Source organism: Austrofundulus limnaeus, unplaced genomic scaffold, assembly GCF_001266775.1.
Source record: "Austrofundulus limnaeus strain Quisiro unplaced genomic scaffold, Austrofundulus_limnaeus-1.0 Scaffold42, whole genome shotgun sequence".
Taxonomy (NCBI): domain Eukaryota; kingdom Metazoa; phylum Chordata; class Actinopteri; order Cyprinodontiformes; family Rivulidae; genus Austrofundulus; species Austrofundulus limnaeus.
The window spans coordinates 1438127-1462684 of record NW_013952444.1 but is presented as its reverse complement, the minus strand read 5'-3'; the positions used below and the strand labels follow the sequence as shown (position 1 = coordinate 1462684).

Genomic DNA, 24558 nt, shown 5'->3' with positions numbered 1-24558 from the left:
GTGTAATATCGGTAAATATCGGTTATCGGCTATAACAGCAATAATAATATTGGATATTGATATTGACAAACTTTCATATCGGTGCATGTGAATGGCTGATAAATGCAGTGCCATACATGCATTGTAAGCATAATATCAGATTTTATAGTACGAGAAAAAAAGGTAGAATTTTAATTTGTTTGCTAAGTTTGAATTTTCAAATTTAGGAAGATCTTTTTCATTTGATTAAGAATCTATAACTGAAAGATGTGGAGAGAGAGAAAAAAAAAGACTCCAACAGTGAGGTTGCTACCTGACACTAAAAATACAGTGACTTCACAAGAGAAGAATTCACAAACCAACCACAGCACTGTGTCTAAAAGCCACTGGGCTGTACAGTTCAGCCTAGAGAGGAAACCCGTACTTAATGAGAAATTCATAGAGTGGGGGCTGAGATTGCAGCGTGTGCAGAACCAACAAAGCTTTTCAGATTAAACCAGAGCAGACAGATCTCACGCCAACATCCAGAAAAAAAAAAAAGACCATGTCACTTCCTTCCACTGAGAATTTAGATCTTGAGGCAGAAAAGTTTGCAGAGGACAAGCCATTCAAAATGCTAGCTCAGCTGATTTTGCTTTGGGTGCTTCTTGCCTGTGCAGAATACCTGAAGTTGAAATGATTAAAACCAACAAACAAACAAAAGGCACCAAAACCACATTCCATCAGACAAATCCAGTACTGCCAGTATTTTTCACACATCTTCACATTCCTGAACCCCAGCACTGTGACCACTCCAACTTACACTGCTCTCCGTGAAGTCTGTCTTTGCTGGAACACCGGGGCCAAAGTCCTCGTATTTCTCAGTTGTGGGCTTGGCATCGGTGGGACCGTAATCTCCGTAATCCCCGTAGTCGAATGGTTTCTCCACAAGCTCCTTATCGTATTCTTTCAAGTCGTATTCCTTAAACTCGTACAGGTCAGTAGTAGAATCCACTTTTTCTTGGGTGTCGTCAGGGACGGCAGCTTTCACGGGAGGAGTGGGGTCCGCACCCACCTCCTCTGCACCGGTGATGTAGTCATACTCCAGTTCTGCTTCATAATTCTGGAATTATCCCGAGAGGCAAAAAAATAAATAAATCATAAAGTTTTAGTTAGTAACATGAACAACTTCTTCACTTTGTATACAGAAGAGTCACAGCATTGTCATTTAGACTCACAACTTTCATCTTACCAAGATTTATTTATCATTATGTACAAAGCAAGATGGAGAAAATGTAGTGACTTGGTTAAGTAGTGCAATTTTTATGGGTTTAAATGTTACCTGGCCTTGACTGGCAGACTTGGTTGGAGTTGCAGGCTGACTTCCATCCACTACGGAGTATTCATACTCACCGTTGTAAAAATCTCCACCCTCATTTGTCTGAAATCAATGTAAAAAAAAAATTGAATAAAAAAAGTTCAAGATGGAAGAGATTCAAATAATATTGATGTCTCAGCAGAACAATGTTCCATAGTAAGTGACATGATCAGTGCAGTGGAAGATATTCTGTTAGAAAGCTGCTTGGGGAGTAAAAGTAGTGTGAAGGAAAATAGCTCTACTTGAAGAATTGCTTCTAACTCTTAAATTACCATTGATGGCAATCTGATTTGCTAAAGTCATTTAGCTGTGGCAGCCATTGTGAAATTAGTTCAATCACGTGGACATCCATCCAATCCGCATTCAGTGATGTCTATTTGCCAGTTTCTTTAACAGGGGTGTCAAACTCATTTTCACCGAGGGCCACATGAGCGTTATGGTGGCCCTCGAAGGGCCACTTGTAACAAACTTTGACGTTTCATGTTTAACTTTGACTAAACAGTGTTTAGTCAAAACAGACATGTCCTCTTTTAAACACTGATAGTTCACGTGTCAAATACAATGTATAATATAAGTGTATGACTGACTAAATTTGAAATAAATACAGAAATATTATTAAAAGTAAAACAAATAAAGTTTTACTCACTGATGAGTTTCTAGTGAGTAGCTGCATTATGGCAGACTTAATTTACGGTTGATGGTGACTTTAAAGCAGCTTATTTTCAGACTATAAATTGCTCAGTTACTTCAAGCCAACAGCTCAGGGACAGGAATTTGTAAAAAATATTTTTATTTCATTTTTTTATTAAATCAAATGTGTTGCATTTAATCATAAATTTAAAGTTTACCATTGATATAAGAATCAATTTTCATGTTATGTAAAAAAAAAATCCCCAAGGACCTTGTCACGGTCCTCACTTTTTTGCAGTTCTACTGTTACAAGTAAGGTGTTACCTCAGTCTTCGCTCCAGCTGTTGGAGGAGCGTCAGTGGTTATCTTTTCTTCACCATAATCGTAATCATAGGCGTCACCATAACTGTAGGTATTGTACTGTAAGAAAAATTAAAATCTGTTAATAAATGTTATACCAAGGCAACATATTATCTGTTAGACATTTTGCACACTATTTACATGGTATAAGTCTTTGTTTGTTAAAACTGCTTAAATCCAAAATTTAAATGACAAATGACACAAACATTCACATACATTTTCCAAAGTTCAGCAGTTTTGCGCACATTAACAATATGCCAAAAATGTTTCCTTGTTTTCCCAACTCTGAGCTTTACGTGCGAGAAAGAGAGTTTGTGTAGCCAAGCCAACACCAATTAGGAATCTTGTTTATTTGAAACAGGATGTCAGCGGCTTCATACAATGCCAGTTAAAAGCTATCTGCCTCTGCAGCCTAATCTGTGTACAATAACCTGCAGCTTTCATGAATGGCTTTTTAAAACGGAAATCTCGTGCTGTTTTGCCCTAATGCGTGTTCGTAAAAGCAGGGGGTAAAACCAATTATTTTAGGACCAACTGCTGGAAAAAAATGGAGGTAATGAAACTTTAATCTGGAACAATATTCTAAGATTGCAACTTTTTTTAAAATCAAAGCTTAAAAGGACGATCTGTTATTCCAAACTCTAAATTATATCAGACAGGAAATCAGTGGAAAATAAAAACGCATGTCTGAAACTAAAAAAAGAAGCAGGCGGCCATCTTGAGCACAATCCCACATCAACCTCTGATTTTCAACCTTGATGCAGGTGATGATTAGGAATAAACTGCATATTATCCACTAGAGGCTCATGCAGATGTGTTGTTGGGTCATACTGAATAAATTTAGTCCTCTTTAAAAGCAATATTAAACTTTTTAAAATATATATTTTAATATGAACTCTTTAGTAGGTTTTTGCTGAGATGTTTAACAGAAGCTAATATCACTTTGATAAGTAGCGCAGAATGTGCCTCCTATGCCACTGCTATCTAGAGTAGGAATAGGAAACTGGTGGCTTGCGGGCCGGATGTGGTTGGCTGACTTAGGTCCAGCCTGCAAATGAGTCCCTCCTAAATAACAGGAGATTTTCAAGGCAATCCTGTGTGTTTATTCTGCTTTTATTAAAGATAATATGGATTTTAATATAAGAAGCCACTACAATGCATTGCACAAAGCTACATAAGATAAATTTACTAAAGTCCCAAGTACATAAAACACAATGACTTTTTATCAGAACCACAACCTAGCAGGAGTTTGCACTCAAAGGTGTCTTATGTCGTTGCACTTAAGCTCACTTTTGTTTGCTTCAAACATTTTGCTTTAATGTTTGCTAAACAAGAGTGCAACTGTTACACATTTATTTGAGGATTAACTATTTTATGTTACTACACTGTGTGTTGATTTAATAAACTTGTACTATGCTGTGTAACCCTCTGGCAGTGTTAACAACAAATTGTGGCTCCTTCCATTATTTAAACTGCACATCAATGATCTAGAGGTAAAATGTTTAGCCCAAAACCTGTACAATGTAACAAAATTCTGCATTTTTTTCTTTTATAAAGAAATATATTGTCCTAACACTGACAAAACAGAAGTGAGGTAGATTGTGTTAACAGAGTAGCCACTGATATGCAATCCTCCTGCAGCCCAGGGATTAATATTAGTCCCTGGACAGCTGCTAAGCTCATAAAAATATTACAGGATCCACTGCCTGCTGCTGGCCTAGCCTGGTTTGGACAGGGAGAGGTCAAAGAAATGCAGCTCTGGCCAGCCAACCCAGAGAGACTGAGAGGGAAACAAGAGTTTGAGAAAAATACAAAGTTTGATTTATGAGTTTGAAGCACTTGACTGAGCTGAAGGCCTTCACCGTAGGTTTTAATACAATAAGTAAAAAATGATGTGTGTTCATATCCAACTCTCTTCCCTCAATAAACCAGCAGCAGACAAGCAGACGAGGACTGCAAGAGGATGCTTCACGCCAAGAAACATCTTTAAACTGAAAATCTAATTTGTAACTCAAAACACCTAGTCCTCAAAGAAGAAAATATCTTATGTAAGAGAATATTACTGCTCCACACCAATGATTTGTTACGTGTGGAAAAAGTTAAGTGAGTTTTCTTTTTTTAATTCTGAACTGGAATGTAGGAATAACATTCCTGTCTTCACTGTACAGAAACTAGGAGTGAATAAACCAGATTTACAATGTTCTTCAAGCCAAATGGCTCCCTTCTCTCTGTTTAGGATTGACAAGTTCCTCATGTTGGCCCTGAAAAGTCACTTGATGATGAAGAAATATTTTCCAGCTCTGGTACCCACTGTACAGCCAATATTTCTGAATAGAGAAACAGTTCTACATTTTTTCCCCCCTCAAAGCAAAGATCTAAAGTCTGCTTTTCCAGGTATTGGAAGTCTAGCTCGGGAAGGGAAAGCTTGAATTTCCCCACGAGTCTGTAGAACTCGTTAGTAATATAAATCAACGGGGCCGCTCAAAAGTGGACTATACGACTCGGAGGCTAGGAAAAATGAAAAGTTTCCAAAGTGAGCTCATCAGTTATTTAGTGGACTACTGGAGGAAAATATCAAACCATCAGAAAGAGTTGGATAAGCAAAAATNCCCCCACACACACATACAAAAATAAAAGAAAATGCAGACTTGACACAAAGCATTGTGTTTCCATTATAAATTACGACTGAAGAGAAACAGTGATGGTTTGGAGACAGTGACAATAAAAGTTCAATTTCAAACAATGTGTTTTTTAAATGTTAACATGTTTCCACTAGTAAAAGATAATAGAGGAGTCATGCAAGTTAAAAATAAGATTTTACACATGCTTTTCTCTTTCCTTTGGTAAAAAAAATATATTTTTTGTTTGCTTTTAACAGGTATTAAAAACTGAACAGAAAACCAAGCATGCCAGTGACTCATTAAGAAATAATAGTCTGAATGTTTTAAGTGGAATATAAGTTTAAAAGCCAGTTATCAAACAGAACACTGAATGAGTTCAGTTTTAAGCTATTAAAAAAAGCATGTAATTAAACTTCCTTAAGTCTCCCGTTAAGCTTTTTTTTCCTAACTGCATATTTCTCATTCAAGTCTTCCTCCTCTCTTCCAGCTCCTCTACTCCTACTCAAAACTTCCTGTTTTCCCTTGCAAATACTGACCTCGTCCTCTGGTTCCTGAGCCTGTGGGGTGTCGTGATGGGTGGGTGTTTCACAGTCAGGGCTGTAGTGTTCACAGTAGTCGTAGGCTGCCCTGGGGTCTGCCACAATCAGCAGCTGCTGGATGTCACCCTGGAAAAAGAGAAGTGTGTCAGTGAAAATCCAAATGTATTTTTGCCACTTCCCACACCGGTTTTAAATTTTATCCTGAGTAGTTTGCATTATAAATTCAGAAGTCAGCAGGATGATTTATAATTCATTGTAGTAATTATTAGAGAATCCATTAATAATCAATTAAACCTGCTTCAAATATGAATTGATTCATACTGATTCGTTTTGCTTTTAATCCAAATTCAGTTTGATAATTGAATTTTGGTCACAAAATGATTTGTGATGACATTTTTATTTATTTTTAAATTATCTTCTTGAGTGAATCATTACATCCCTAACCATCAGTATTATTTTATTCAGATTGGGTTCTCATAGTAGAGTCACAAAATGAGCTAAATCTCCATTTTTTTGTTTTCGTCTGGATTTTTTATTCCTTACACATAATCAAATAATCTAAAACAAATTCCTTTTTTATAGGCAAAACAATTTTCCTCTCAGTTAAAAGTTATAATTGCATCCACCAATAGAAAAACACAGAAAAAGAACAAACGGTCATTGTGTGACTGGTCGTGGTAATGAAAAAAGTTCAGTGTAATTTCTTGTTCTTCGCTTTTTATTTTCTGACCCCCCCCCCCACCCACACACACTATTTTTAAGAACCACATACAGTATTATTCTTATAATTTTTATATCTAAAAGTGTATTTTGTTGGCTGTTGTCGGTTTCCCCCACCCCCAAAAACATGTACAATAGGTTGCCTTCAGGCCCAGGCCTCCCTTGAAAAAGAGATCTGAGATCTCAACAGGACTTGCCTGGTTAAATAAAATAAAATAAAAAAAAATAAAAAAATAAAATAAAATAAAATAAAATAAAATAAAATAAATGGAGGTTCACGTTTTGGTCTGTGGCATTTTTGAGTGGGTTGGCATGTTCTCCCTGTTTCCTCCAACTGACCAAAAACATGAATGTAAAGACCCGGTCACACTAGACAACTTATGAAACATTTTTCGTCTATATTGCCAATAAAAGTTGTATATTTGATCAATTTGTTAGAATAGCAGTAAGTACACACCTAAAAGAATCTTCAGTTGATTTTTTTTCAATTCCATCTTCAACATAGACATCTTTAAAATTTTCATAAGTTGGCACAAGTTGTCTAAAACATCATAGTGTGACAGCAAGGGCCTTTAGATAACTTTAAATTCTCCTCAGGTGAGTGTTTGAATGGTCATTTGCCTTTGTGGGACCTCCTGATGCCTACCAGCTCCACATAATCCAAAATGGAAAAATAGGTAAATAAAATAGATAAATACCATTACCATTTACCATTATTTTATTTAACCAGGCAAATCCCATTGAGATCTCAGATCTCTTTTTCAAGGGCGGCCTGGGCCTGAAGGCAACCTATTGTACATGTTTTTGTGTTGTGGGGGAAACCGGAGTACCCGGAGAAAACCCACGCAAGCACGAGGAGAACATGCAAACTCCGCACAGAAAGACCCCAGGTCCGAACCGGGGATCGAACCCAGGACCTTCTTGCTGTGAGGCGTTGGTGCTAACCACTGAGCCGTCGTGCCGCCTGCCGCATGTAAATGAATCTATTAGATTATGCATTTATTTTCAAAAACACATTTTTTATTGATCATTTGCACATGATGTCACACTCTTCAGAAGGTGTCCCACTCTGCCATAATGGACATAAAAAACAACCTATGCACACATAAACTCCTGTACAACTTGTCAAAAAACAAACAGTTGATAACCTAAAGACAATGAAACAAATCAAAACTCTCATTTTATCGCATACCTTTGGATGAGGACAGAAGACGATGATAGATAGAAGCCATCAACCATAAGTTGTATTCACTTTTTCATAATAGTGCTGGGCAGTAATTCAATATCTATCAATAAATGTCAGGGTAGAAAATGATTCGATAACAATGGTATGCTGATGATGTTCTGATATTTGATCAATAGATGTTACACTCATCTCAGCGCTACTGTTCTATTTACCCTACATTACGTACAATACTGCACCAAAATGAGCAGCTGTGGGTGAACAAGTGTAGTTGGAAAACAAAAGAAGCAAATGAAATAGTTGATAAGAAAGAAAATACTAAATTCAGTTGCATGGACGTGGTTTGGGTTTTGAAGGTCCGACAAACTTCCGCTTTCAGTCAGCTGTAAAATGTGCCGACTCACAGCGGGACCTCATCTGTTCCACTGTCTGAAAAAGTTCCACTTGTTAGAACTTTCTGAATGAATGAAAACAAAGCGCCTCTACGCAAAACAACCATGGCCATACTGGCAAACACAAGTTGGAAAATCTATTGTAGTCACTCTGTATAATATTCCCCTCCCTCACTTCTGATGTCTATCATGGTGCCTTAGATCAGGTGGTTGCAAAGTGTCAATTTCTGTAGTGCCTTTTGGCCTTTTTCGTGTGAATTGGTCCATTTTAATCCCTGTCTTTCTTTGCCCTGCAAACTCTGATTGGTTAACAGACTGGTGAAGTGCAGGCAGCTGTTCCTATTTCGTTTGAAGTATGCCAAATTAGCCACCAGGGAGACATTATGCAAATGTGTTTTCAAGTGAGATACAGACGATAAGTACAGTTACAAATAAAAAAGGTCTGAACAACTGTAAAAACAAGGTAACTTGGCAATTCAAGAGCAGTGTTTTGACAGGTGATGGCTCCTGCAATTATAGAATTTGAGCTTTGTTACACTACTGCATCTATGCACAAAACTGAAAACACTGAAAGAAGGGGAAAAACCCATCTTACAGCAATGCCAACAAAATGAATTTTGTTCCATTTTCCTTGATTGCCCATCTGTACCAGCAAGATGGTAAAAAAGGGCAATAAAATGAGGGAAATTGTAAATAACAGTGGTAGTAGTCTCTTGACTATTAATTAGATTTACTGTAAGTTTATTGATTGACTCAAGGCTTTAGGGAAATCTTGGAGCTCCGAACTATTCCACAGTTACCCTCACTCCATCGTTAAGAACGGTATGTTCCTGTACGTAGCGGATAAATAAGGTCTGCACTTATCTGAAGCCGTCTGTTTTTCATGAGCCTTTGGAAAAGGAAATTAGATCTCCTCTCCCAACCCTTCAAAAGACTATTTTTCCATGATTCTATCCTAAAGAATTCCTAAACAGGACTGGCTATACTATTAATCTGGAGAAGGTTATTGGTACCTATCTCCCACGTGGACACCTCAGTTGACCTTTCTTTTTGGACTTTTTGGATTCCACCTGGCTTGAGCAAGAAAAGTGATGAAATAAATGAAAAAAAATAACTTAAAGACCGTGAGTGAAGGTAAAGAGAGGCCACGATCAGGGTGGTCCCTTAGGAGGAAGCACATACATGCAGAATGCATTAAATTACAGGAGGCAACATCTGTACAAGCTTAAATCCCTGGAACACATTAGATACTTGCACTCCATGCCTCCATCAAACATCACCAGTAAGCCTAAGCGGGGTTTTAAGCAACCTAAACAAAATCGAAGTCCACTGCATGTTTTTTTTTTTATTTGTTTTAACCCAAAGGTTTTCAGATAGCCTCGGTCCACCTACAGTCGTTTGAAGCCTTGCCTTTCAAACTAGGTTTAACTACTTTATGTTTTCACACATTTGCTTGCAATTTCAAACCAGTGTTCACAAGTAGATTTTGAAATGCCCAGTTAGCCAGCGAGGAGTTTCTTTATCGTCTATCAACTTCTGCTTTAAAGCAGTGTTTTTAGGGTCGGCAGCACAAAGAAATGGCTGTAAAATAATGTCAAACAGAATCGAGGAAAACAATTGTATAAAAGCCGAGCATCAGTGTGGAGAAACTCCAACAGGAACAAAATCCACAGCAGCAAAAACTGAACCGCTGCCACTGCAGACCGTCGTTTCATATTTCCTAAATCTAAGCCAGTCGAGATGAGGATGAATAAAAACACAGACACATTGCATTTGGCTTGATCTCTGTCTGCTTCCTCCTCTGTCTGTCGTTCTCTGTGTATGTCTGAACAGTAACGCTTCCTTTTAGCAGCCCTCACTCCTTTATAAAAAATAAAATAAAAAATAAAGTCTACTGCATTTACAGCCAGAAGAAAATATACAGGATTAAAAATGTCACAAAGACCTTGTTGAAGGACCACACACATTTGGCCCATTTATAAAACCCGGCAATGATTCAGTCACTCCTACTCCCTGATGAGCTTTTCATTCCATGCCACTCCTTTTTTTTACTTTTACCCTCTGTGTGTGAGTTTGTGTGTGTGTGTGTGTGTGTGTGTGTGTGTGTGTGTGTGTGNGTGTGTGTGTGTGTGTGTGTGTGTGTGTGTGTGTGTGTGTGTTTTCATCTTAGTGCCTTTGTTGATGTTAACGTCTTGGTTGTATGAACCATCTCTTTGGCATTTGTTCAGGTTCCTCTTCAGAATTCTAGGAATGATCTTTTTGCTCCACAGACATAATGGGGGGAGGGGCGGGGTCTGTCTATGAACTGCAATCAATCCTTTAATGGACATATGAGTGTAAAAAGACACAAACAGCATGCTTTGGCACGTCTGTTCTTATCTAAAAGCATAAAACAAGAAAAAAAAAACAAAGGGATCAAACTGACCCATATTTTACTCAAAGGGAAATATTTGTTTTTGCACGACGCAGAATAAACACTGGGGTGCAGGAATAAACACACCACTGTTTCTTTTTCAAACCGGCTCATTTCACATTTGATTTTAAACGAAAAGGTTGCAAATTTCGGAGCTTTTGTCGTCACGTCTGATGTGAAGGATTCTTTCTGACACACAAAACTGACCCATAAGACAAATAAATCATTCAGACAAACACCAAACTGTGGTTTTCTGCAAGTTCAGTACTGTTCACGTCAGACCATATAATCATTTGGAAACCCTTTGTTCAGAGGAAAGAGTTTCTGATTGCCACTAGGAAGTGTGTGGAGATTGTGATCAGGCAATCTGATTACTAGCACACACCGTCAAGCACTGCACACAAAACTTTGCGAAAAGAAACAAATTTTTGACCTTGATTAGAAGCAGGCAGCTCCTGCTGGCACCAAATCATAGAGGATAGGATGTGCAGGAGTTTTTTAATCATGTCTTTACTGAACCAATTTAGAGACATAAACAATTCTGTGGTTTGTTCTTTGACTCCATTAAATGAAAAACATACATGATTCAGACACCTAATCAGAATCTGAGAGGTTCGGATAGAAACGTTTTGCCATAGTTTTTTTTTTGATGCCCTTTGCAAAAACTGGAATGCATTAAAACATTTTTCTTTCTTCTTTGGATTTTTAAGTTAGTTTCCTTCTGTATTTACGGTTGTTGTTTACTCATTGAGTTATGGCATGGTTCAACATCATCAACTTCCTGGAAGGCTTTGTGCAGAGGTGTGCGTTGGTCATATAAATACAAAGCCGGGTATAATAAAAAAAGTTTCAGGATTATGACGTCAAAGACAAGCACTGTTTGTTGTCTGTCTGACAGGAAGTCCAAAATCAGTTGCAGAGTGGAGTTTCCATTGCGAGCAGAAAGAGACTAACTCTGCTGCTGTAGGAGGATTGAGTTAAAGGCTGAAGGGAAGTCAGTGAAGACTGTTGCATTTTCTGTGATGGGGCAGTTCTTTTTGTTTAGTCCTTTTTTTTAAATTTACGCTTTTACAAGCGAGACCTGTGACACACATAGTGATCAGAATTGAACAAAACCGAAAAACACAAGCAAGTTTAAAATGATGATTTTTCTGTGTTCAAAATGTCCCAGTAGGATCAAACTGGACACTTTCAGTTCTTGCTGAGGTGAATTCCAAGAAGCTGGAGCAGAAAAGGAGGTCTTTTTTTCCAGAACATTGAAGGATTTGCAATCTTGAGAGCATAGGCTATGACTGCACTGTGACATCTTGGAATGTGGACAGGGAGGCAGCAGGCAGAGGATGGATTTGTAAATAAAAGTATACCAATGTGGAAGTCTGTGGGTAGATAATGACGACCAGTTTACCAGAGAGTACAGTGGTACAGTCTTTGGAAAGTCCCCCAAAAAGCCAAAAATGAAGATTAACAATTGCAAATGAATTTACAGATCTAAGTATTGGTTAGAGCAAAAACAGAAATTTTAAGGATTAGTACCAAATGACATGTGGTTTTAAAAAATTCCTGCCAAGAGTGCAGGTTGGAGCCCAGGTTGCATTGGGAAGAGGATAAGTTAATTTACAGAAAAAAACCTAAAAGCTGAGTATCACTGTGTGACACTTAGCTTTTAGCTTCAGATCCTGCAGTCTAAAAATCAGCTTTCATAAGTGCTACTCCTGCAGATGTTTTAAATTTCAAAACAAAATCTATGTAAGCCTACATATTTTTTTTGTAGCCACTCCTGTTTTTTCCTTTACCTCATCCACACATCCCTTGACAATCTTGACATTTCATCTAAAGCGTTTTTTTTAAAACCAATCACTCACACTTGGAGAAAACAAATAGATGGATGGCACTTCAAAACAGAACAAGGACAATAATTAATCAAGAAGCAGTGAGCATGGGAAATGGATACCACTTTAATGTTCTCCAGATTTCTTCCAGTGTTTTATTAAATTCTGCTTCTGCTGTCAGCGAGTAGATAACGCTTCTTTTCAAGAACCGGTGCAGTACAAATGTCTTCCACCCTTTGAACATGAAAACATTTTGCCTGCAAATACAATCACCAAACTTTCAAATGCTTTGAACCTGCTGGCCTTTCTAGGGTTTTTTTATTTTGTTTTTGCCTCTCTTTATCTGTGTCATTTTCTTCAAACTGCTCTTTTTTGGTTCATGATCTTTTTTTTTTACAGGAATTACCCCTGGTCAATTACTTCTTAACCATGCAGAAACCATTAATGGAGTCAAGTACAAAGGACAAGAAGGTTGTATAAACAGAAAAGGTAAAAGGAAAAAAATAGACTTTGATGTTCTGCTTTGAAAAAAAAAGACATTTTCAGCAACATGAAATACAAATATTAAAATTCCAACAGTGCAAATGTAACTAAATGTTTGGTGACAAACACTCAAGGCTGCAAAGTGACAAAGATATTTGAGAAAAAGTCATCTTTTTTTTTTCTTTTTTCTGACAACTCAACCGTATTATAAACAATGATTCATTTAACAACCTGGGTGCATGAGACTCACTCTGCCAGAAACTGTCCTGCTCCAGGGATGACATTTTGGATCAATCTGCATCGCAGTTATAACAGGAGTTAAACCCTCCTTATATGACTGTCACCTTGTGGATGCATAGACATTCAGGAAAACTCAATAACTAATCTTAATTGTATCACTTCTAAACAAACAATTATCATCAAACAAATTTAACACCTTAACTTCAAATATTTAAAAAGTGTAGAAAGTGAAAAAAAGCATCAGTGAGCATATCTCTTAAACATCTGTGCAACTCTAGCCAGATCTGCACACACTGCTCATATTTTCCTCAAAACTTTGGTGTTGCCTGTGCTTCCAACTTTGACACCTGCATATGCAATTCAGTGCAGTAATGTAGCCAAGTGTTCAAAAGCTGTTTTCAGTCAGCTAAGCTCAATAATTTAAATTGCAGATTCATGAGCGCTACAAATTTTTGTCCTTTAGTTGTTGAACTTCAATGATCCATGAGGAAAACCCAACACCTGGCACAAGTCTGTCAGAGCTGGCAGACCTTTAAGTTTGCCCAAAAGTGCCTTTTTGTTAATCAGCAATTCAAAGGTTAACATTCAATTTGTAGTAATAATTATAGTTTTAAATACATTTAGAGACCACAAACTTTTTTTTAATTTAAAGCAAATATTAAAACTATCTTGCAACGTTTAAAAAAAAGGTGGAACAAAAGGTTTTATTTTCTCCTCTAAGTTTGGAAAGAGAACACAACAAATTACTTGGTAATTTAACACCATTTAGCGAAATGTGTGTTTAAACAATGAGCCAAATAGCTGCTCTGGAAAATATACTACCAATAGAAAGTCTTAAGTCTGCTAGTATCGTCTTATCTTCTAATTACCCAAATTACTTTAATTACAATCCACATTTTTTGTGGCAGCCAGTCATACTTTCTGAAACTAATTTGCTTTAGTATAGTAAATCAATACAATATGTACAAAAGAAATATATAGATCATACTGACTGTCATGACCTCATATTGTCTGGATGTTCATTATCCATAGATCCAACATTATCTGCCTGCCAAAAACCTATTAGTGGTGCAAAGAAGCATTGCACATTCAACTGGCTTCACAGTGGAAAGTCATCTCTGACCTGGAGGCAAACTGTTAGCAGGCTGCTTTACTTAGCATACATTCCACGTGCAGACATCAAAGGAGGCCTGTTGTCTTCCATGCTGGCTGTAGGCTCAGCACAAAGCAACCTGTGCAGTCTTTGAAGCTGCAATCTCTAGTTCATAACCAAATAAAACCTGTACATTCTGAAGTCTGAATGTTATTATGCATTTTGGAAAAAAAAGTGCCTTTGTAAGGACTTTTGTCTTTAAGTCAAGGATTTCAGTAAGTTTAGCCTCTTTTGACAGCAGAGAAACACCATGAGCACTGCAAGTAACCTTTTAACAGGCATGCAACACAGACCAATGCAATCTATCACTAAATTGTCTTACTATTTTATACATTATATGGCTTCCATTGAGGTAATCGTTAATGTGACGTAATGACTGGAAAATGCTATTATTTTTTCTTTAGGGTCTGTTTGAGTATTTTAAAGAGAGAAATAAACTCCTTTGCTGAATATATACACCAGTTAGGAATAGAATGAAAGCTATGTTCTATATTGTATAGTTACTACTCCATGATGCCACAATGTTAGGCTTCCTAAATTCCTGAAAACACTAAAAGACCATCAAGATACTTGTGTTAGAAAATAGTAGCTAACAGGGGTGTTTTGTTACTCTCTTGTTTACTGTTAGGACTGTTTACCACACTGATAAAAATATATGGAATGTTGACCATTATATTCTAGGATAGAAAATTAATTTTTTTTGTTGTTCAAAGTAATTGCATTTTGAAAGGTAAAACAATATACTGGAATTCTTGAACCACCAGGGGGCAGTGATACTTGCACTGGAGGGGCCTGTGTGAAGTCATGAGTTCTGAAGGACAAAGATTCTGGGTACCAGTTGCTATGCTAGCTTTTCTCAAAATAAACCTAATTAAGCTTTATACGTTATATCAACATACCACAAATACACCATCAATCATCTAATCAGCTTTTGATGACGAAGACTTCAGTGACTTTGATGCAACTGGAAAAATCCACTTTTTTAGCCGTTAAATGCATTTTTCTGTTTACTTGGACTCTCTGAGTGCAGAAAATTGGAATTTAATCCTTCCCAGTTCTGCGTAGATATCTTTATGTTCTATTTGGATCTTTTTTTTTCAACCAGTTCAGTTTTCTCTATTTTCTGTGACATTTTCTGAACTATTAGGTCAAATTATTTGCAATGGAACTGCCAGATAAGGTCTGAACTTATCAACTACAATTTTATCATCTTCATTCTCCGCTCACTCTGGGTCAGACTCAGGCTCCAACATGTAAGGCTGGATGGACAAGTCTTCCCTTGTTGATATATTTTCAAATAAATTGTAAAAAAAAAAATGTTGCTGCATCGCTATATAGTCGTAAAGCCCTCTATCAAACTAAAATGGAAAGCTCTGGAAGCTGGAAGTGGGTGGAGTGTGAAGCGCCTCGTTGGAACTCATTTAAAGAGACAGCCTGGAAATTAGTTGATCTGAGACACACCTCAGAAAAGGGGTAAAAGAGGGGCTTGTGGAGTTACACTGCAAAAAATGTCCACCTAACCACGTTTGAAAATTTTATATCCAGCCAAAAAAGTCTTTTTGATCTTGTTTTGAGACTGATTTACTAAACAAGAACTGATTGTGTAAGAATAATAATCTTGTTTTCTGAATATGTAAGATTGTCTTGTTAGCCTGAGAATTTGACTCAAATCAAGTCAAAATATCTGCCAATGGAGTAAGAAAATTTTACTTGGTAAGACTTCATGAAATACTTGATTTGACTAAATTTTTTTCTTATTTCAAGAACCTTACCAAGCAAAATTTTCTTACTCCACTGGCAGATATTTTGACTTGATTTGAGTAAAAAATTTCAGGCTAACAAGACGAATAATAGTACACATTCTGAAAACAAGATCGTTATTCTTACACAATCAGTTCTTGTTTAGTAAATCAGTCTCAAAACAAGATCAAAAAGACTTTTTGGCTGGATACAAGATTTTAAAACTTGGTAAGATGGACAGTTTTTGCAGTGTACAACAAGAAAGAATTCAGACCAAAGCATTTCAGTTCCACTTTATATAGACCTCATGAAGGATTTAAATGTGAAACAGGAGGATTTAAAAGCACATTTGTTTCCATAGTTCACACATATAATAAAAAATAAAAGCAAATGTATTCTTACCTCAAAGACCTCATCATCCAGGATTCTGGTACCAAAAACAGTAATGCCATCCGTGTTGATCACAGCTTGGTCACTTCTTCTCAGTGGCTTGGTCACCTTCTTCTTACAGTCTACGATGATGGTAATGCTCTTCTTCTCAACGCTGATAGCAACTCGATGCCATCTTTTTAGGAAAAAGAAATTGAATGTCAATGCTTTTTTGTATTTCCTGTGTTTATAGTTGCAAATATATGTGATCCAAAGAGGATATCTAATGATTTTTGAGGTTGGGTACTGTTAGCATCTCATTTTTATAAATATAGGATAAAAAATGTTTGTTTGCTTGAGTTTTACTTTAGCTTGTTGCTTTCTACTACAAGCATTTTCTGTACAATCAGATGGTATTCGCTGATCAGGGTTATGTTTCATAAACATAAAAATTATTTCATATTCATATATTTTTCACACAAAGCCCAAGTCTTTGCTCTGTAACTGCAGTGTAGTAAGCTATTTGCCTCTAGTTCATCTTTGATCCTGCAGATAGACTTTAATTGCATCTACTATGGTAGTTGGACAACAGGTGATCTGCTGTGAGCAAGAGAAAACTTCAAAAGAAACGTTAGCAAGTAAAAAAATGTGTTTGACACACACCGGTCGGTCCTATAAGAAAGTTAAGAGTCTATGTGAGGGATGGGAACGTTATTTCGAGAAAAAAAAAAAAAACGATACTGAGACCCAACCTGGTCTGCCAGCAGGGAGGTAATTATATAACAGGAAGCATGCAGTTATCTGCTCCATTACTTATGCCTTATATACATAACAAAAGGAAATGAACTTTCAGCACAAAAGAAAGTTAATGTCATTTTAAAAATGTTGAACTAGTCCTAAAAATATCAACACAGTTCGTAATTTTGAGTATGAATCAGAGTATCTAAAAATTAACTATGTAACAGGTTCTACAAAATACGTGAATCTAAAAAGTACTAACAGAAGCAATGACCATACAGTAATATTACACTGTAATGCTTTTTATTTGCTAATATATTGCAGCCAAATGGTCAAATGGAGATTTTTAGTTAAGACATTTCTGTTAGCATTTATGTAAATGATTAATGGCGGTGTTTAAGAGTGGTTTGTATAAGCATCATTGGAGAGCTATGCAGTTCACGAAGATTCTGCCCATTACACCATATCACTGCACCACTGCTGTAAATTATCAAGAACAAACAAAGACTGTCATTAAATTGTTAACTGCAATTTATTTTGCCATTCTTGTCTGACTTGTTCCATGTGGTATTAATGCTTGAACAAACATATGGTGATAATAAATGTGCAGTGTTGTGAGACAGTTCTCCGGGCCAGAAAAAAAAAAGCTTGAGAAAATACTTCAACCAGATTGTTTTTATTTTCTTTTATCATAAAATATGACCTATAAATCTTAATCAGATTATTAAGATGAGCCTCAAACAGCGCCGCTTTGTTACTGAGATAATCTTCACAAAACACTCTGTGGAGTTTTTTTTTTTAGTCCAAACCTAAAATCCAAGAGTTGGTTTGATCAAACAAGAAGGCACAGTGGATTCAGGAAGTACAAAAAGCCCAACCACCCACGTTCTACCTCCTCTGCTCTGAAGGCTTCTCGGGAAGCAGTCACTTACTTGCCATCAGCAAGGTTGATGGAGCGGAACAAAGGGTACTCCTCTGGGGCGGGTTTGCCGTGCTGGTCCTCGTACAGGAAGACGGGGGTGCGGCCCACCTCCACGCCGAGCTGCTGGATGCCTTGGTGGTTGTAGACAGACAAAAGGAAGGACTGCAGTCCAGCCTTCGGCTTGATGGTAAAAAGAATAGAGAAATCTTCAGGGAAAATCCCTCCTGAAGGGAGAACAAGAAAGCAAACATATTAGTAAAGAGCAGAAGATTAAAAAAGTAATAAAATTATCAACATGTAACATGTTGGTATAAAACCACATGGGAGGGGTTGATTGTTACTTTAGTACAGAATAAAATTACTCTGTCAGAATTTATTTTTACTCTATTTCACACATCCCTCTTTATTGTCATTACAGAGGCACTTGTATAATAAAAACTAAATAAAGCTTTGCCAAGTTTATTAGCTTCGTCAGTCACATTAAAATCTAAAGTCCAGCTGGATTTATGATGGAGGCCAAACGGTGCCTTGAAATAACTTCATTTACAGTCACAAGTTTTACAAGAGCTGTAAATAAAATATTTCAAACAAAAGTCATATTTTTAAAACCATAACTTGCTTCATTTAATCCTGATCAAATAAAAGTTCACTTTTTAATTAATTTAATAATTTATTTATTTTGCCTGGTGACATTTTGTCACGTGGTGGCAGCTCAAATGTCACCTCCTTAACTTCATCCTCAAATTTCCCCTTACTGAACGACATGTTGGCAGTTTAAGCCTACAATTAGATGTCCATTTGGTAATACCTCAGTTTACTTTGGCTTTAATTTCGATTTTATTCTTTAAGGTTGAGCTAAATTCAGAAAAAAAGAAAACAGCAAAGGTGGGGGACAATTCATGTAATGAAACTCTGTCAGCTACATTTCTCCAGCCCCTCTTGCCAAGTCATTTTTGAAATAAGTGGGCCACTGGAGGCTCTTTCAGCACTTTGCACCAGGAATTAAGAAATAACAAGCCACAAAGTTATGTGACTTGTGTTGCTATATGTCATTATCCATTTTATGGAAGCATTATAAAACGTTTTTATTTCTATATCTTAAAAAGATTATCAGTACCTGGCAGCAAGCAAGCATCAGTTAAAGGTTAAATGTTCTGCATTTCGTTATTTAWTAAAGATAAGTCACTTTAGTTTAATCAATTAGTATCTTAATAAAGCAATTTTTCAAGTGGATTCATTTGAATAAAAACAGTTTAATTAGAGCCATCCAAGCAGTGGATTATGATGTACAAGAAAAAAATGTTTCAAGTTCCTGCTGAAGGCCAGTGACTTTCATACACTTCACCTAAACACCACTGATCATTTTTGAGATGTTTCAATATTACTTGTTCTGCTCCAAAAAACTTCAGTTTAAACAACTTTTTACTTTGTTAATTACTATTTTCTCTATAAGAATTTAAATAAGTTTTAAATAATTATAATGTGTACTTTGCCTATGACAATAACCAGAATCATTGACATATATTTATCATTATTAAAATGTGAAAAAAAAATGTAAACAGAAAATCAGCCTAAACATCTAGTTTTAGAGTGCCTATAAGGTTTTCAGAGCAGGCCTACAAGCTGCTTTCAAATAAATATCAAAATAAAGATTCAAATCACAACATCTGAACACACGTGTCATAGGACTTTAAAAACTGAACACGTTTTTTTTTTAAACTCACTTGATTTATGTCCCGATTCATTTGTGTTCTTTAGTTTAAAGCAACAGAACGAGCAAAGACAATCGGCCACAAGCTGCTTTTTATTTTTTATTAGAATCTGTTGTTTAGAAAGATAAAAAACTTATTCTCCCTTACAAAGTTCATGTTCATAAGTTTCGTGTATTTAGCTGTAACTAAAATGAGTCCTTAAGTGTGATGTCCTGATACAAACCTGGGAAGAGCTGTTTGGTTGGAGCGCTGATTTGAGTCGTTTTCCCCACTCTGTAAGCTATGTCAGGTTTGGATCCTCGTCGGACTGTGCAGAAACCGGGAGTTTTCTGGACTCCTTCAGGAGAGCTCTTAAAGTCTAACGCTTTTAGTACATCCACTGGTTCAGCTGAGGAAACAAAGAAACAAACTGGTTAAATTTGTATTATACATAAATGTTGTGAATCAGTGATTTGTTGTGAGAATAGACTTGTGCAGCATTAAGAAGTACTTTACTTGTGTTTTTTCTTATTTATCTGAGTGATCTGGGCAAACTGAAATTGTGAGTATAAATTTTTATAAATAAATCTGAAATGCAAATATGTTTAGTTATTTTCAAAACTCTGTAGTGAAAGTCCAGCTTAGTGAGGGTTTAGACAGAAATTCAAACTGTAGAATTTCAGTCTGTTCAGCTGGTGCTGAAATACCGAATAAAAATACATTAGAAATATCATATTACTATTTGTGGAATTTGCAACAAAACTCGTGCAAAACAGTTTGAAGAAAATCTCAAGGTATTTCCAAAGGGCTAACTGTTTACAGCCCCATTCATTTAATGTATTTCATGGTACAGAATGATTGACAGATGTCCGGTCCCGCCCCCTAAGTTTACTGCTCCTTAGGGCTGATTTGGTTCAGCCCAAGGCCACAAGCTGTATCCAATGAGGGTGGATGTACAGCACAATAATGTGCCACCAGTGTGAGCGTATGTGGGTGTGGTTTGGCTTTGGTTGGTACGATGGTGGGTAAGTTTAACATAAACCAGATGGGTTATTTATTATCTCACCCATTTTCCTTAATGTCTTTGGAGGAAAAACTGCATTGGGGTGAAAAGATAGAAAGATATTCAAATCTAGCTAAAATAAAAGAGGTAAAACCAAAGTTTTCTGTCAAACGGTTTCAGTGAAAGGATTGGCCACTGGCAAATGTAGCTAACAAATCTCTACATTTCTAAATATCATAGAATTTTTGTACTTCTGAAAAGGCTGGAAAAGGTACCATCGTGATAGAATCAACATTACTTACTGTATGTAATACAGTAAGTAATGTTATAACCTACAGTATAGGTTAGTTGTATTCAGTGTCATAAAGGAACAAAAAAGTTGCTGTTAAAGATTAAATCATTGCAAGTTCTACAGATTTTGTCCATGGGGAAAATATTCAAATTAACATAAAAAAAAGCACATCACGTACATTAGGACACAATGAAAAACAAAGGTATTTTTTAAAACGATGTATAAAATACAATGTAAGTTTGGTTTGAACAGTAAACTGTAAGCAGCAATACTCAAAGTTAACATCAGATTATGGCTGCAAGTTGATAATAAACCAACGACTCTTCGCCTGTTCACAGACTGCTGGCTAAATCTGTCAGTTCAGTCCTTTGTTCATTTATGAGCTGCCTTGGTAGAAGAGCAATAAAAGTGTTAGCAACCATTCAGCAGACATAATTGCCCTCCCCTGTTAGCCTTACAGCCAAAGAGCCTCAGCATCTGCGTGATGATAAAACTCACTCAGCAGGTCCTCAGAATAAATAAAACTCAGCGGGGGATGCACCCTTACGGGCTTCTAAATACTCATTTACACTCTCCTAATGCTCCTTTCTATCAATGGAGTTTAGATCTGAACGACCTTTTAGTCATAAACACTGTTTCTCTGTTTCTTTCTCCCCTGCTGCTGTTAAAGTAAGGAGCAACAGTTTGATTTAAAGGAGGCAAGATTGTGGGTTTAAGAGGGGAACTGGGAACACAGTTGTTCCAGGACAATCTACAACCCTCTGAGGAGAAAGAGGGTATTTTCTATGTTTTATCTTAACAAGGATAATATACATACCCCGTGGTGGAAAAACTGTCAGTTATTCTTTGAGGGGTATGGAAGGAGGTAGTAATAACATAATGATATGGTCTCTACGTCTTACAGAAACTGCTTGTGCTGATGTGTAAAAATTATAGTCATGGATAAATATTTGGAGGATACCTTATTCTGCATTTCAGAATGTTCAGCTTATATGCAGCTAAAAGCTGGCTTTAGTTTTTTTTTTACAATAAAAGCTCAGATATATGATCCCAAAGCTCTTTTTATGACGATGCAAAGTACTGCCTCCTGACTCAATTAAAAAATCATGTAAGAAAAATGACTGAAAGTTTCATTCCGTGATAATTTGTGTAAAACACTCATTTTGGACTCAACCTTCATCATCCTTGCTGTCTTTTCATTTTTTTCTTTCTCTTTCAGTTAGTTTTATTTTGTTACTCTTACTTCTAAATTTTTCATTCCTTAATTTTAAATGAAGATAGATTGATACATTTTTGAAACATGGGGAAAAAAAGCCATTACACATTTATTGTCAAGACAAAACTACAACAATGCAGCTTTTCACACAATGCTTTCCTGTAAATATTAGACCTAGAAGTGTAAAGCACCAAAGTAAAAATACTTTGTTTCTTGGCCCCTGAGTGGCCATACCACCCTGAACACACCAGATCTCATTTGACTCTTGGAAACTAAACAGGATTGGGTCTGGTTAGTAATTGGATAGGAGACCACCAGGTGCCATAAAACCAATATAGCAGTTGTACCCACATAGGGTATGAAGGATGACTTATTTACTTAAGTATAAATTTTGGTTATCTATAATCAGCCAATTTTTTGCTACATTTTCACACAATTTTCTGCACTTTGTACTAATTTCGTTTGAAAAAAGGTAAGAAGTAGAAAGTTGTTGCTTCATTCCAGCTTGTTCTTATTTAAAAAAATAAAACAAAAACCCATTCCGATATATGGTGCCTCTTGAGTAGAGTGAGTTTAACTGTGGTTGGAGAAGTATACAGTAAGTGCATCCTGACACCATATTGGATGTTAGCGGTCCATCACACCTGCACATGACACAAATCACATCACCTCTGACTAGCTTAAGATGTACATGAAGATAACCGTATATATGCATCTGTGTATCCTAACTTTTTCAACATTAGCAGTAACATTACAGGTTTTATAGCCTTTAGCATATTATTTTAAACACCCTTATAAATGCCATTTTGTACTTTCTAATGGCTCACTTTTACACTGTAAAAAATGAAATGTTGGATTTACTTAACCATGTTATGTTACCTGGTTCCACTTAACTGATTTGAGTAAATTCAAAGCAATACACAAATTTTTTTAGCCAAAGAACTTGAGTATGTTGCTTTGAATTTACTCAACTCAGTTAAGTGGAACCAGGTAACATAACATGGTTAAGTAAATCCAACATTTCATTTTTAGAGTGTACCCAGTACGTTTACTTTTAATAGTTTTGTACATTTTATATCAAAAATTGTTATTTAAGTACAGTAAATTTCAGATACTTTATGACTTTTACTCAAGTAATATTCATGGGAGTCTAACTTTTACCATTGTAATTTTAAGGTAAAATATTTGTACTTTTACTCAACTACGAGGTGTTTTATGGAACACTGGACTTACTTGCTGATACTGAAATAACAAAGAGCTGAATCAGGCTTTGGTCTAACCAAAAGTACATGAATAAATGACATTTCAAGCACCACCACCGCCAATACTGTGTTTTAGAAGAATGAAGGCTTTGGTCACTCATACCCATTCATTTTGAATGAGTGGGTGTGTCCAAAATGCCCAACCTTGACATGCGTAATTATACATCCCTGGTCCTTCACTCTCACTTTCTTTCTCCTCATTTTATCTTTGTCTCCTGGTGCTGTTCATAGAAGTCCTTCCTCCGTGCACACCGTTAGCCGCAACGTGATGAACAGCACTGAGCATGTTGTTTTAATGCTGTGGAATAAACAGTAGTGTTGGCGTCATCTGTGATTAAAGCGTGTCTGCCAGAGGCTGCATTTGTTTGAAAAATACCCAGTGAGCAGAGGCCATCAAACCAAGATGCTGCTGGAGATAGAAATGAATATGGATAAACAAAACTACTGAGAAGTATGATTTTAACAAAGTTGAACATTGTGGCTTTTATTTGGCATCTGTAACTATTCTGTTACTTGTGTTTTAGTGTCAGGTAAAATAGTGAGAAACTTCTCCATCTGACTCAAAGTTAAAGTGACATGTGGGAAATCTTTTTTTTAATTGTTTTTCTGATGAGCTTGGAGGCATGATGCCAATCAGAAAGACCACAAGCCAAACAAACAGCTTATGTTTGCAGTCAGAATGTCAAGACTTTGCATTTTAAAGTATTTTTGAGCTAACGTTGAACTAATATTAGCTATATTATAAAACAACCAAGAAATCCTACGGATGTTGTCATTTTATTAAACATCATTTTAGTAATTTTAGGAATTTCTGCTTCAGGTCAAACTTTGAATTAAAAAAAAAACCTAAATTAAATCACCTAAAATTAAACTATGAACTTGGGAGGATATTGGGGCTTATAATGGATATAACCAATGGCAAGTGAAAATAAATCTAGTGTTACAGACACTCTGAAAAAGCACCAAGGCACACGAGGACAGCGTTGCCAAAATACTAAATTGACCAAAGACCATGAGAAAAATCTTTTCTATAAACTTCACTCTGTCTACCAAAAAGCACTGAAAGCTATTTTGTTTAACTGTTACAGAAACCCCAGCAACAAAAGCAACAAATATCACCATAGCTGTGTCTAGATGTCGCTTGACTCATCTGTTGTTTTCCACTGAGTCGAGAGGCAGAACGTGCCTTACTGAAATGCTCAAAAATGATAAACAGTGTCGGAATGATGACCCTTGAAACCTACAAGCCCAACAGGACTTGTAACAAAAAGGCAGACAAAGGTCACATGAGACACTTTTTTGTAAAAGGGAAAAACAAAAATCTGAATATGACAAAAATAAAGTAAAATAAAAGTGATTGAGGTCTAAACTCTAAATACATCCAATAAAGTATAACGAAGGAGCATTTATAAAGGCATATATATAT

At 36.4% G+C, this 24558-nt stretch overlaps 1 protein-coding gene across 1 annotated transcript in view; it reads right to left on the bottom strand.

The window, feature by feature from the left end:
* Window positions 1–24558, bottom strand: part of col11a1b (collagen, type XI, alpha 1b) — a gene marked incomplete in the record, with an annotated part of 78586 nt that overhangs the window by 50699 nt on the left and 3329 nt on the right. The window contains 7 exon segments of the mRNA XM_014007490.1: window positions 782–1081; window positions 1301–1399; window positions 2291–2386; window positions 5484–5612; window positions 16042–16204; window positions 17679–17892; window positions 19604–19768. Of these exon segments, the coding sequence (XP_013862944.1) occupies window positions 782–1081; window positions 1301–1399; window positions 2291–2386; window positions 5484–5612; window positions 16042–16204; window positions 17679–17892; window positions 19604–19768 (1166 nt within the window).